This window comes from Maniola jurtina, chromosome 1, assembly GCF_905333055.1.
Source record: "Maniola jurtina chromosome 1, ilManJurt1.1, whole genome shotgun sequence".
NCBI classification, from domain to species: Eukaryota; Metazoa; Arthropoda; class Insecta; order Lepidoptera; family Nymphalidae; genus Maniola; species Maniola jurtina.
In genome coordinates this window covers 15,946,532-15,959,736 of record NC_060029.1, presented here as the reverse complement: position 1 = coordinate 15,959,736, position 13,205 = coordinate 15,946,532, and the positions used below count along the sequence as shown (strand labels likewise).

The following is a 13,205-nucleotide window of genomic DNA, read 5'->3' as shown; positions in this document are numbered from 1 at the left end:
CAATTTTGCGATGATTATACATACCTATAAGAAATTACAGTAAAATTAAAAAAAAAAAAACAATTAAAAAAATTTGAATTTATGTCATAAATAAAATACACAGATTATTAAACTTTTTTATTTTTTTTGTATAAGATTTTGTGTCGTGATCTCTCGGCCTATAGGATAACATCCGCTGGTGGTTCGCGCAAGAGCACACGTAAATTCCATCAATCATTTGCCCTGTAATACTGTCACATGTATTAATTGACTCAATCGTACTTACACAATGTTACGGGTGCTCGATGTTAGTCCGCGATTAGGTACACCTGTAAGTTTCACTCACGTAAGTAGCTTACGTAATTAACTTACGACTGATATCGTACGTTACTTACGTAAGTTGAAAAAGTTACTTACACGAGTAAAACTTACAAGTGTAATCGCGACTTTATAATGCGTTTATAGTAAGAATAGGAAAGCGCCAAATGACCTGTATCTGTCAACTATCACGTGAAAATTACGATTTGCAAGGAAAATACCTTGCGCTTATAACTAACGATTTTTTCTACATTATATAATTCAGTTTTACAATATATAGGTAGGTATTAAATCAAAATATATGTGGTAAGACATCACAATATTACGACAAAAATTCATTCCTGTTCTTATTTTGGACGCATTATATTTTTTGAGAAGAGCATCTTCAAGAAATATTGTACATCAACCTTTGGAAAGAGCTTTCGGCTCCGTAGAGCGTTGTCTCTGTCACTCATTCCTGTGTGTGTTATGTCGGTCTCACCGAAAGAGACAACGCTCTACGAGACCGCTATCTCTTTCTAAAAGTCGATGTACAATTTTTCTCACCGGCTACTATACAATATTTCGCTCTATTATCGCTCAGACCGAGCACCGTAAAAACAAACATATGCAGTCACACATAGAGATTATATTGGCTTACACAATACTAGTGACATCTATACTATAATTAATTAAACAAATAAACTGCTTTGAGCCCGGTACTCGCTAGAAATGCATCAGTGCGGCGCCCCTCACACTGTAAAAGATGCGTTGAATTAGTTATTTACAAGTTAAATACATTAGGTAAATATGTATACGTGTTCAAGTTTAATATACCTACTGACTAAATAACAAAGTCTAAAGGAATCCTCGAAATAAATTAATTAATCTTTAAGTTTAAATGTTAATTAATTTAAAACATTCCACCTAAGAGAACACTCTTAGGTAGGTGGTAAAATGTACAATAAATTATTATCAATTTAAGCATAAATAAAATAATGATAATTTGACGGGATTAAAAAAAAAACTTCAATAACAAATTGCGGTCGATCAAATCAGCCAACTAAAAGTATTATCGCAGAACTGAAATCGCAGATCAATCCGTCGCGTTTTCGCTGCGTTTTTAACGCGAGGTGACGTTTCGACCGCGTTTCAAACTAACAAGGTACTTGGTAACAAATATTTAAAATTATCAGATCTTAATCCTCCATGTTAATAAAAACTTTAGTGCGTGCGATTGTTTCGCGCTTAAAGTAAAACCTTCTTTGACGTTCCGGCGGCAGGTATTACAATTAAAGAAATTATTAGTCCGCCAGGTACTTTAAAGCACCAGCTACTTTTAAAAGGACGGTCTCAAAATAGCTGTTTTGTTTGACGTTTGACTGTTACTTTAATCTGGAATAAGACCTTACCCTCGAGTCGCGCCAAAAGAAGTTTTACTTCATAAAGTAAACACGTCGCGTTCAGTCAGAAAGTCAGTGTTGTAGGAACTAGTAGAAGTAGTTGGTGCACTCACCCTGGTCGAAGGTGCTGGGGTTGATGTAGGACAGCAGGTCGCTGTCGCTCATGTCGGTGAGGCCCTGCACGGGCGCCGTCATCTCCTGCGACACGGCCTGCGACACGGCTTGCGACACGGCCTGCGACACGGCCTGCGTCACGGCCTGCGACACGGCCTGCGACATGGCGACCAGCGGCGTGTCGCCCGCGGCCGGCTCGGCGGGCGGCGCCGCGTCGCTCTCCGTCGTCAGGATGTTGGCGGTGTTGATGGCGGACGTCACCAGCGCGTTCATCGTGGAGTCCGACGTGAGGATCTCGGCCGCCGCGTTGAGGATCATGGACTTGACGGCGGCCGGCGGCGTCTTGACCGAGCCGGGCAGTTCCGGCATCAGCATCAGCTCGTCGGGCGCGGCGGGAAGCAGCTCGGGCTCCCGCGTCGGCGAGCTGGACGAGCCGGACAGGTGGTCTTCGGCTCGCGAGTTCACTAACGCGTCCAGCTTGGCGGCGTCGGCGGGCAGCATGGCGGCCGACGCTTGCATGGCGTCCTCCACCAGCGCGTCCATGTGCGCGCTCTGTCGCGCCAGCCGCTGAGAAATGGCGGACGACTCCATCTTAGTCATCGCGCCGAAGGGGTTGAATCCGTCGTCGCGGCCCGGCGCCGGCTCGAAACCCAGCAGTCGTCGCTCGCCTTCCGCCATCATGAGCTGCGGACTGAGCGCCTTCATATCCGTCCCCATGGCGGATTTGGACGCCACGAGCTGACGCATGGGGTCCATCGGGTTCATGATAGGCGGGTGTTCGCCGTAGATCTGCGTGGCGGGGTCGGAGTTGAAGATAGCGGCGGTGACGGACTCGACCATCTTGTCGGTCTGCACCTGGTTCTGGATAGCTTGCAATTGTTGCGTGAAGGAGGCGAGTGATGTTGGCGATTCCCGCTGCGGCGCCGCGCCGGGCGACAGCTTCATGGTATCGTAGCTGCCCATGAAACCCACCTAAACATAAAGCGGACGTTATAGTAATAATGACACTACTCACTCCACCGACACCTAACATAGACAGCTAATAAAGTCTAGTCAGAAAAATAAAAAATAGCAAACTTGCCAGTAGAAGAAATTAGTTAAACTTAAGCCCTTAAAAAAATTCAATGGTAAAAAAATTAAAAATATGCCTGATTTAGTTTTTGCATGTTGTGTTCTTACAAAGTTTACATCAAATAAACCTAGAAAGCTTTTTCGAGTGCTAAGAACACTTGTGGTGCAAATAGAAACGGACAAGCTTAAAGCTGCAAGTAAAGCTGGTGTTGACCTGTTGCGGGTCCCTGGAGATGGCCTCGGACTTGAGGCGCAGGTCCATGCCGAGCTCGTCGGCCAGCGGCTTGTCCTCGCAGCCGTCGGCGCCCTCGATCAGCGAGTGTTGACTCGACTCGTCCGTCACCTACCGATATATCGCCCATCGGTAACTTACGAATACCATTATTCTTACAACATTCTTCATTGAGATGAACTTTGAATTATCTTCAATATCAAATACCTTCTTATTAGAATTCATTAATCTACTAAGTACTATCGGTTTCGAACGTTCCTAGAACTTTCTGAAATACTATTTGAAAATTAATATTGTAAATAAGAACGTCAGAATACGAGTTTTCTTTGAAAGTACACAGTAATACAACTTTGTACATTGTTATTGAATCTTATTTGGAACTAGCTGATGCCCGCAGCTTCGCCCGCGTGGATTGGTCAGATCCCCTGCATCAGGATTGAGGAGTTGGACTCCAAACTTTTTATGAAACAATGGCGCAAAGTTCCTCTATCGATTAAAAAAGAAATGACGCAAATCGGTTCAGAAATCTCGGAGATTTCGGTGTACATAGGTAGAAAAACACAACTCCCTTTTTGAAAGTCGGTTAAAAAAGTAGCCTATGTTACTCCCTGGTCAATTCTCTACTTGTCTGTGAAAATCCCGTCAAAATCGGTTCAGCCGTTCCAAAGATTAGCCTTTTCAAACAGACAGACAGACAGACAGACAGAAAAAATTTTAAAAACGTGTGATTCAGTTATAGTATCGTTCAAATAACCATATGACCTTAATATGCGGTAGTTATTTCGAAATTACAGACAGACACTCCAATTTTATTTATTAAGTATAGATATAAAAAATGCATCGCAATAGATTCTACAAAAATGATAAATTAAAATAATTACAATTTTAAGTAACAAATCAATTGTGACCATAAGAAATAAAAGTGGGTCCAGGCCTTGTGCTACGCCTTAATTATTATTAGAGAAATTTTCAAGTATCTTTTTGAGTCTCTTTAAATAAATGAAAAACGCAAGAAGAAGAACTTTAAATAATAAAATAAATACTATAAACGACATGTTTCGTTTGAAAAAAAATTATGCTCGACACAATCTGAAGCTTCTGTTGAATCAAAATTCTATAAATTTCTAAGAAACTATACTTTACGCTGTTAAATTTATGAAAAAAGGGAAACAATACTTTAATTTGGGAGATTATCTTGCTGTCGATGTATTAAATAATTTGGCGGAACGAATTACATACCTCACTTTTAAGTCCAAGCGGTGAGTGAGGATCGGGCACGATGATGGAGGGTCGCCGTGCGGGCGTCTGCGGCGGCGGCATGAGCGCGCCCATGCCGCCCACGCCGCCTACGCCCCAGCACATGGGCACAGGCCGGTCATCACCTGTACACACGACATGTTACTCGCGCCCACAATTTCTATTATGACCACCTAGCTGCGTGCCCGACTACTATATCCATTTCAATCGATACAAATCATACAAGTCACACAAATAAACAAATACATCAACATTTTCATATAAGTCATCAGAAGCAAAATTGTATGTAACAAATCTATTATACAGTATTAGTTAAATTGTAAGACCAGTTAAAAAAATTAAAAAAGTGTTGACAACTTCATCATAATGTAATGAATGATTTTTCTTCGGGTGGCGTCATTTTTTCCATCTTAGACAAAGGTAAACCTGCCTGTATAGTGTATACTTAGCAAGTTGATGGATCTGTATTACATATTTCTCTGGTTGATACCAGAGGATGTTTCTTTATCATCATCATTTGGTAGCACCGATCAGGCTACACTTATACTTATAGCGAATTCCATTGAATTTTGGATTTGACTTATTTGGCAAGTTATGATCTTCTTCATATTTATTATTCTTGATAAGGCATGTTGATTGAATTCGCTTTTTATCATATAAGAAATTGTTATAGATGGATTTGTAAAGCACTTTTAGCATCATTTAACAGTAACAGTTTCTACAGAAGCTGCTTTGGCAATTCGTAATTATTCATCATTATAGGTAGTTTAAAAAGACAGACATCCCAATCCTTTGCTTCTAGTAGTGTTTGAAACATGCATGCAATCATTTGGTCCCCGTTTAGTTTTGGTCGATTGAAATGGACGTAGGAGTATAGTTTCATAAATCAAGACAAATCATTATTTTTTGGGCACGGTAGGCAACTAGCTACGTATGGGGAGTGTGGTCCTAGATTGTGTTTCTGAATGGTGAGTTCTATGTGCAGTAGGTTTAGGTAAAAGTTTTAATTTAAAATGTAATTGTTCTGTGTTCACTAGGTTACTGTATTTTTTTGTTGATAACATTATGTCCGCTCGCATTAAAATTACTTAAATTGAACTAAACTTTAATACTCGAATTCTTCTGGGTCCTGTTCCACAACATTTGAAATAGCATTATTATGAACGTTAAGAAACCATAGATAAGGAGGAACAGTATTAAAAAAAAAGAAAAAGCACTTTTAAAGCAATTAATTTTCTTGAAATGCGCAAGTTACAGTCTTTTAAAAAAAAGCGGATTTTCTTTATGTTTTACTGTTATTTTTTTTTATAAGGAATAAATTTTATGGAACAGGGCAATGATGGGTATTGATGTCGTCCTTGGAAGTCTTGAAATACCTATCTTCTTTTTTTTTTTGCTATAATTTTGAAAAATAACACAAACTCTTAGTCAAAACTAAAATCTCCTAAACGCTGAAAACAAAAGTTAATTATTGTTGAATTGTCGGTCCGTATGTGGGTAACTGCAGAAAGTTGTGATGGAAATCAAAGCAGAGAATTGTAGACGTCGCGCGTCGCTGAATTATTTATAACAATAATATAAAATGTGCAATCCATGTAAAAGCTATGAACTTTATGGCGATTGTGTAGATACATATTTTATTTTTGTCAAAGGATGGTGACGTAGCATGCGATGTCAAAGATTTGTTCGTTTGTTGTGTATTTTCATGTAAGTACGTAAGTGAATTTTCTATTTCAATTGAATTTGTCAAAAGTTTAAAACTGAATAAATTGTATTTAACTCTAAGTAGGTACTTAAAACCAAATTTTTAATAGGAAGTAAAAAAAAAAATATTATTTTGGAAAACAAAATAGATTAAAATTGATTTTGGGAGTTTGTGTATGTATGTAGAGCAATATTCTTTACAAATTGGATTGAAATAGACGTTATGTATTTGTGTGGAGCGCACGTGCACGCAACGAGTGTGTGTGCACACGACGGAGCTTGTGTCTATATTTCAGACATGTGTGTGTGATGCGTTGTTTGTTTCTGTGTATTTATTATTTTTATGTAAACTTATGTGAAGTATGGCCGTGCATAGGCACGCGTGTATTTTCTATTTCAACTGAATTTGTTAGAAGTTTTGTGAAAGATTAAAATTGAATTAATTTATTGTGTAGGTACGAATTTTGTTTAAAAAAGGGAAAATAAATTTTTTTGAAAACAAAACAGTGCAGCCAATTCTTGAGATTAAAAAATGCTTAATTGATTTTTGTGTGTTTAAAAATTCGTCACAAATTGGATTGAAACAGACGTTAAGTTTATTTGTATTTGTGTGGAGCGTGCGTGCACGCAATGTGTGTGTGTGTGTGTGTGTGCGCGCGTTATCGTGTGTGTATTTCACACGTGCGTGTGTAGTGTATCGTGAGGCAGTACCATAGACGCGGTTGCAGTGCGGCGGCGTCGCTGCAGCCGAGACCGAGCTCGCTAGACAGACCTAGACAGACCTAGCTTGAACAGAGGGGAAACAAAATTGTACGCATATACGCATCAGTCATTTCTTCCAAACTTACTATCAACTATACAATAAAAGTGACAAAAAACAACAATCATGTATTAGATTAAGTACATTCACAACAACCCGCATGCTACTATTGTTTATATCTATAAGCTAGGCCCTTTTTCGCTATGACGTTTTACGGCTGAAATTGATAATCTATCCGTAATCTGTCGATAAGTTACTTAGCGACGTTGTTAATTGTCAAAAAGGTCAGAATATGTACAATTTTTGACAAATATATCAACGTAACTTATAGACATATTACAGAATCGATTGATATTATTATTAATTTCGGCCCTTAATCGTTACCTACTCAATAAATTTGTACAGTTGGCGTCACTTAAAAAGACCTCCAGAGTCCAGACCATCGGTAGGGATATGGCTGCGCAAAGCAATACGGTTGTATTATGTATCTTTCTATGTGCGACGGAACAGACACCCCGTCTTTGCGCCTCCATAGGTATTTCTTGCATCAAAAAGATCGAATAATTCACCCGCTGCGCAGGTTCGAGATAAGAGTTCTTTTTATTTGACGATTCAAAATAATTCTTGTTGTGTTATCACAAATTGCAATTGGATACATAGGTATAACTGCAATTTGTGATGTTAAACTTCACTATATGGCAAAAGATTCATATTACACCAAATGCGTTTTGCATGCAGTAACGAGTTTTAGTCATAGAGAAATAGGACCCTGAGTCTCCATCTCCAGTGCAACTTTTTGTATTCCATTTATTCACTTGACTCTGTGAGAAATGTTAAGATTAGGTATGAGATGACCATGATTTCACTATACTTTGACTAACTTTTATGAAGTTAACGTTAACCATGCGTAAATCTGTCATTTAGTACGTAGATGTCAGTTTTTCAGTTCCTTTCGCGTCTATAGTTACTAAATGACATGTTTACGCACAGTTGGTTAACTTGATGCCTACTTCATAGAATTGAGGAGAGTTCTTTATGCGTTTAAAATTCAAAAAGTTATACTGAAGATTCGGCTCCCGTTTTTGTTAAACACATAATATCAACAAATAATACACAAAGGTAATTTTTTGATTGTATCGTCGATTATGTATGTAGAGTACTTATAAATTTAATTAATTCCAAGTAAAGTTTTAATTACTTACAAAAATAAATAAAAATATACTCGTTAAGTAGCTTATTTTACGATTTGTGTATTATATTTTTTCTCACAATAAATAGTTTGTTTAGTGCTATTTTTTGTGGCTGTATGAGTAGGTATTTTTAATTTTGAAAAAGTATTACAATTTTTATATCATTACATTTGTAAGAATTTTTTTTTAACTTATGTTTAAAAAACTTCAACTTAATAAGAGTATTTAATGGGCATTACTTATTGAAAATAATATATCTAATTCCATTTAATGTGAGATATATTAAAAGCAACATCATTAAAAGCTTAATATATTATGTAACATATCCAATTAAACGACGAAATTTGTGAATTAAGCAATTGTACCAAATTTTTAGGCAGATATCACGAATTCGGAATAGGTAGGTACGTATGTTTTAAGCAACATTTTTGTACTACATTTTGTAAACGTTAGTTTTCCAAGATCACGCAAGCCAATCGATGTAAGCAATTGTGACATGTATTATTATTGAAGTCAGACCTCTTTAGTGAAACATAGATTTAGTCGTTAAATAATTCGTAATAACTTCCGTAGCAAAGCTTTCAATATTTAAATACTAATTATTATTATTAATTAGGTATTGCACTGTCCATTTTAACTAAAAAATCGTAATCCACGGATAACAAGATGTCAAAGAAGTATAACCCCATAAGTGCGTAGGTACATAATGTACCCATTTACTTTAATATAAAGCAACTACGGATAGGTACCTAGGTACATATATTACATTGCACCATGTTAGTAGTCAAGCAAACATTGCATAACATTTATTTATTTTCATTCTGTAGGTATTCTCAGCTAAATGTTCGCTTATACATGTTTTATTCATATTCTATTGACTTTGTGATAAGCATATCAAGGTTACGGTAGATATCTATCTTATTACAAATATGTCAAATAAGAAATTCCTTTGGCTATAAGTTTACCTCTTTTTTATTTTTTAAAACGTACGGTTATACCCGTTATACCCCAAACTAAACTTTTCACAAAAAAGAAAAATTTGTTCACAGATCTTTAACAAAAAGGCACATTAAAAAAGACAATAAAATATGAATAAGACGTAAGGCGTCCATTAGACGATACGTTTTGAGTTTTTCTTTTTTTTGGTTTTCTTGTTACAATCATTGCGGTGGCTGACGGATAACTGCCGTCCAACGGCCAAAATTAATAAACAATCTAAATCATTAATCTATCAATAAGCTATTTAGCAACGTTGTTATATATCAATTTTTTATGGACTTTTTTGTCACATAACTATGTTGCTAACGGCCGAAATTAAGTCAATCCTGTCTGTTATCTGTTGATAGGTTAAGTAATTAGCAACGTTGTTATTTGTCAAAAGTCGTATGATCTTTTTTTGACAACTAACAACGTCGCTAAGTACTATCCACTATTGTCACAATTTCAATGGTAATGAAGCTGCCTGTCGCCCGTCTGCTATGGCAGATACACGGACGACATCCCAGTGGTCGGCGACGCCATGCTGGCGTTGTACGCCGACGACGCTGCATTCATAACAAAGTCGATCAAAGGACCGCACGCGGCGATCAAAATGCAGCGTGCACTGGATGCACTTCCCGCTTGGCTGAATGACTGGAGGCTGAAGGTCAACGTGGCGAAGACTCAGGCGGTATCCTTCGGGCGGACTGCCCCGCCGCCACGGGTATCGCTCTTAGGAGAGACCATCGAGTGGACGCCCTCGGCTAAATACCTGGGGGTGACCATCGATAGGGGACTCAAGATGCGATCCCACGTGAAGAACGTGGTCGCGCAGACGCGCGCCGCACGGGCTCTCTTGCGCCCAGTGCTGGCGTCCCACCTGCATCTCCGTACGAGGCTGTGCGTCTACAAGACGTACGTCCGCACGCGACTCACTTACGCGGCCCCAGCTTGGTACGCGTTACTAAGCGAAACGGACCGCAAGTCGCTGCGGGCGCAGCAATCGCTAGCGCTCCGCACCATCGCCGGAGCTCCACGCTTCGTACGGAACGCGGTCATCTCCAGGGACCTGCGCATGGAGAGCCTCGACGACCACGTTCGCCGCCTGAGCACCTCGATGTTCGCGCGCGCCGATGGAGCGCAAGCCCAGCACCTGCGGGGCATCGCGCCATACCATCGGCGTCCGCCGGACAAGTTAGGTCTGCCACGTGACCTGACTACCTGAAAAGACACCACTGCTTCCCCGCCGCTGGCTGACGGGCGCTCGCCGGAACATCGCCGGCGGGCTCGACCTCGCCGAGCCGCGGGCGTTAGCCTCACGGACATCCCACGCCGCCGCAGTAGCCGATCGCTCGCGAACATCCGCGGGCTCGATCGCACTGCCGTGCGGCCACTACCGGACATGACAATCCGGAATTGACACCCAGACCAGTGGTCCAACCCCGTGCCCCGCCCGCAGTCGCAGGCGGCGTAGCCACCACTGAAGAGGGCCATCGCCCTGACCAGTCACCCCGGGACCCGAAAGGGTCCGCGTGGACGACCTCGAGATCAATGGTAATGAATGTCTGACTTTATAACTGTCAAATAGCGAGAGAGTGTCGGTCAATCAGAGGTGATAAAGTCACACCCTAGCCACAGCCGTAGCTGTCAAATCAATTTCAACCGTATGTTAAAGTTTATAAAGCTGAGTTTAGGTAGTTACCAAAAAAAGACTCGACTCCGCTGTTTGCGTATCCTAATGGCTGGTATTTGCGGGTCAAATATCTGGATAATTATTTTCTCTATCCTTGACGGAGGGAGAAAGAACGTATCGTCTTATGGACGGTATATAATATCGATAGCAGTGTACTATAAGGTAGGGAAGGGGTTACCTTGATGGTGAGCGTGGTTGGGGTGCGTACTACTGTGCAATGGGCCTGATACGGGGCCGGGTGTGTAGTAGAACAGGTGTGGTTCGGAGGCCTTGCCTCCTGAACGCACGAACAGTTGAATGCACACCGCTTCTGTGATATCGGTGCGTTGGAAAGGCGGCACGCAGCATACTAGGTGCGTCTGGGGGAGAAGATATTAGATAACGCATTAGATTATAGCCACATGGGTCAAATTACTATATTACTACAAAGGGGTGGTTTTAATAAAAACTGCCATATCCCTTCCAGGTTAGCCCGCTTCCACCTTAGACTGCATTATCACTTACCACCAGTTGAGATCGCAGTCAAGGGCTAACTTGTATCTGAGTAAAAAAAAAATTACCCTGCTAAGCCTAGGTAATAGTCCTAGGTGATCAATGTAAATTTTACAGAAGTGTTTTGTCTGCAGATACATCATACTTTTAGACTTTCAACAGACTACATATTATTATATTGTTTTGAATACGAAAATGCAAAGATATTGTTCTTTCGCTTTTCAGAAACTCAGTAGTGTTGCCATGATGCAAAAAATCAAAATATCCAAAAGTGTCACGCTCAGACGTGTCAGATGTCACACGTGTTAGAACTTTACGCTCAGCAGGGCAGAACACGCTTCCCAGTTATCCTGCTTTTATCTTAGATTGGCAGCAGTCACACTCACTTTACATTAAAAAAATTGGCAGTCAGTGGCGACTGCCGACAAAACTGAAACCTGAAACACCTCCGGTACTCCTGTGGACTGCTGTGTAGCTGGAGTTGTGTGGACTGAAACTCACTTGCTGCAGGAACTCCTTGTCCGGGGCGACCTCCTCCTCCCACGTGCCCGTGTCCTGCTGCAGGCGGAACACCACGCGGGTCTCCTTGAGGAAGTTCTTGCCCAGCAGGTACAGCTCCAGGCCGCCCGTCGCCGGACACGACACCAGCGACTTGCGGCACACCTCCGGTACTCCTGGGGGTTGAGCTGGAGACCAAAACAAAACATTTGTTTAAGATTGTACGGGAGCAGTGTGTTACGACTTGTGCGCTCGACCGTAACAATTTTTTTTGAGAAAAAAAAAATTGCCCTTTTCCCCTCCCACTAAGCGCAAGGACTAGGTACGACAATAGTGCAACGGGTGGGGTTTGAATGACTTAGTCCGTTGAGCTTTTGAGCATTAGGAAGATCTTCCTGCGAGCGGGTGTCCTGCTTGGAGCCCAGCTGGTCCGACTGTCGTATCTTGCAACTTATATGTATATATTATATCTTCTAGGGTTAACACTTCTTTAGCGTGATTCAGGCTTGGTTTGATTGAAGATTGAATACACGTACCTACCTGTAGTGCCATCTAGTGAGACGGTTGTGAGTTGCTGAGACGTAAAACAAAAAATACTCACTGCAGATGATCTGCGTGGAGCAGACTTGCAGGGTCTCCGGCTGGCCGCTGGCGTCGAGGATCTCAGTGCGGAACACCATGCGGCAGCGCGTCGACTTCTTCTTGCCGCGCGCCGCGTGCGCCGACCCGCCCAGCGTCTCGCCGAAACGATGTTCCACGTCCACGTTGCGCTCCTGCAATATGTATAAGCTTTGCATTTAGGGTAAGATTGACGGCCTGCCTGGCTTAGTGGTAAGCGCTGTGGTCTTCAAAAGGGAGGTCCCGGGTTCGATTCCTGGCAGGAGGTAAATTTCTGGTCTAGTCTGGGGAGGCTTCGGCCGCAGCTAGTTACCACCCTAGCAGCAAAATTTCGAAAATTCCAGCCGAGTTTCTTGCTGGTTCTTCTCGGAAAGGAAAGGCATCCCGAACCAGTGGTAGATGCTTTTGACGATTCAAAAGAACTTCTAAAGGTCTAATTGAATAAAAATATTTTGAATTTGAATTCGCGAAATCCGAGGATTCAAGAAATGGATTTTGTAATCGTTCCATATCAGGAAATGTTGACCGCTCTATGTGATGATACTTAGCAAAACCACTTGATTGAGGATAAACAAAGGGGAAATTAAAAGAAGTTATTTACATAATAATGATATTACAGGTCATCCAAGTAAGATGTACATACTTACTAATTACTTAGATAATAACAGGTGAACATGATTATAACTGAACTTACACAGCAGTTCATGTCATGTCCTCATATAAAAATAAAAAGTGAGTAAAAAAAAATTTCTCTCAATTTGCACGCTCAAGTAAAAAATAAACGCATCGCAATCAGAACTTGTATGTCTGTACAGTCTAACAACATTTATGTTACGGATCAAGTAGCCAAGGTGTTCAATCTTGATGCTGTCCGGTTGCTCAGATATTGCCACAATATTTAGTTGATACCAAATGGTAT

General features: G+C 41.0%; 1 protein-coding gene across 3 annotated transcripts in view; it reads right to left on the bottom strand.

Annotated features, from left to right (window-relative positions):
- Positions 1 to 107: 107 nt before the first annotated feature.
- The window catches only part of LOC123864576, a 144,725-nt gene continuing 131,627 nt past the window's right edge, over positions 108 to 13,205 (bottom strand). For all 3 annotated transcript variants that reach the window (XM_045905129.1, XM_045905146.1, XM_045905139.1), the window contains 7 exons: positions 12,270 to 12,441; positions 11,672 to 11,856; positions 10,857 to 11,037; positions 4,336 to 4,478; positions 3,079 to 3,207; positions 1,793 to 2,765; positions 108 to 1,033 (listed from right to left, as the gene is read on the bottom strand). In XM_045905129.1, coding sequence (XP_045761085.1) covers positions 1,029 to 1,033; positions 1,793 to 2,765; positions 3,079 to 3,207; positions 4,336 to 4,478; positions 10,857 to 11,037; positions 11,672 to 11,856; positions 12,270 to 12,441 — 1,788 coding nt within the window. In that variant the 3' untranslated portion in view covers positions 108 to 1,028. The remainder of the gene's footprint in view (positions 1,034 to 1,792; positions 2,766 to 3,078; positions 3,208 to 4,335; positions 4,479 to 10,856; positions 11,038 to 11,671; positions 11,857 to 12,269; positions 12,442 to 13,205) is intronic.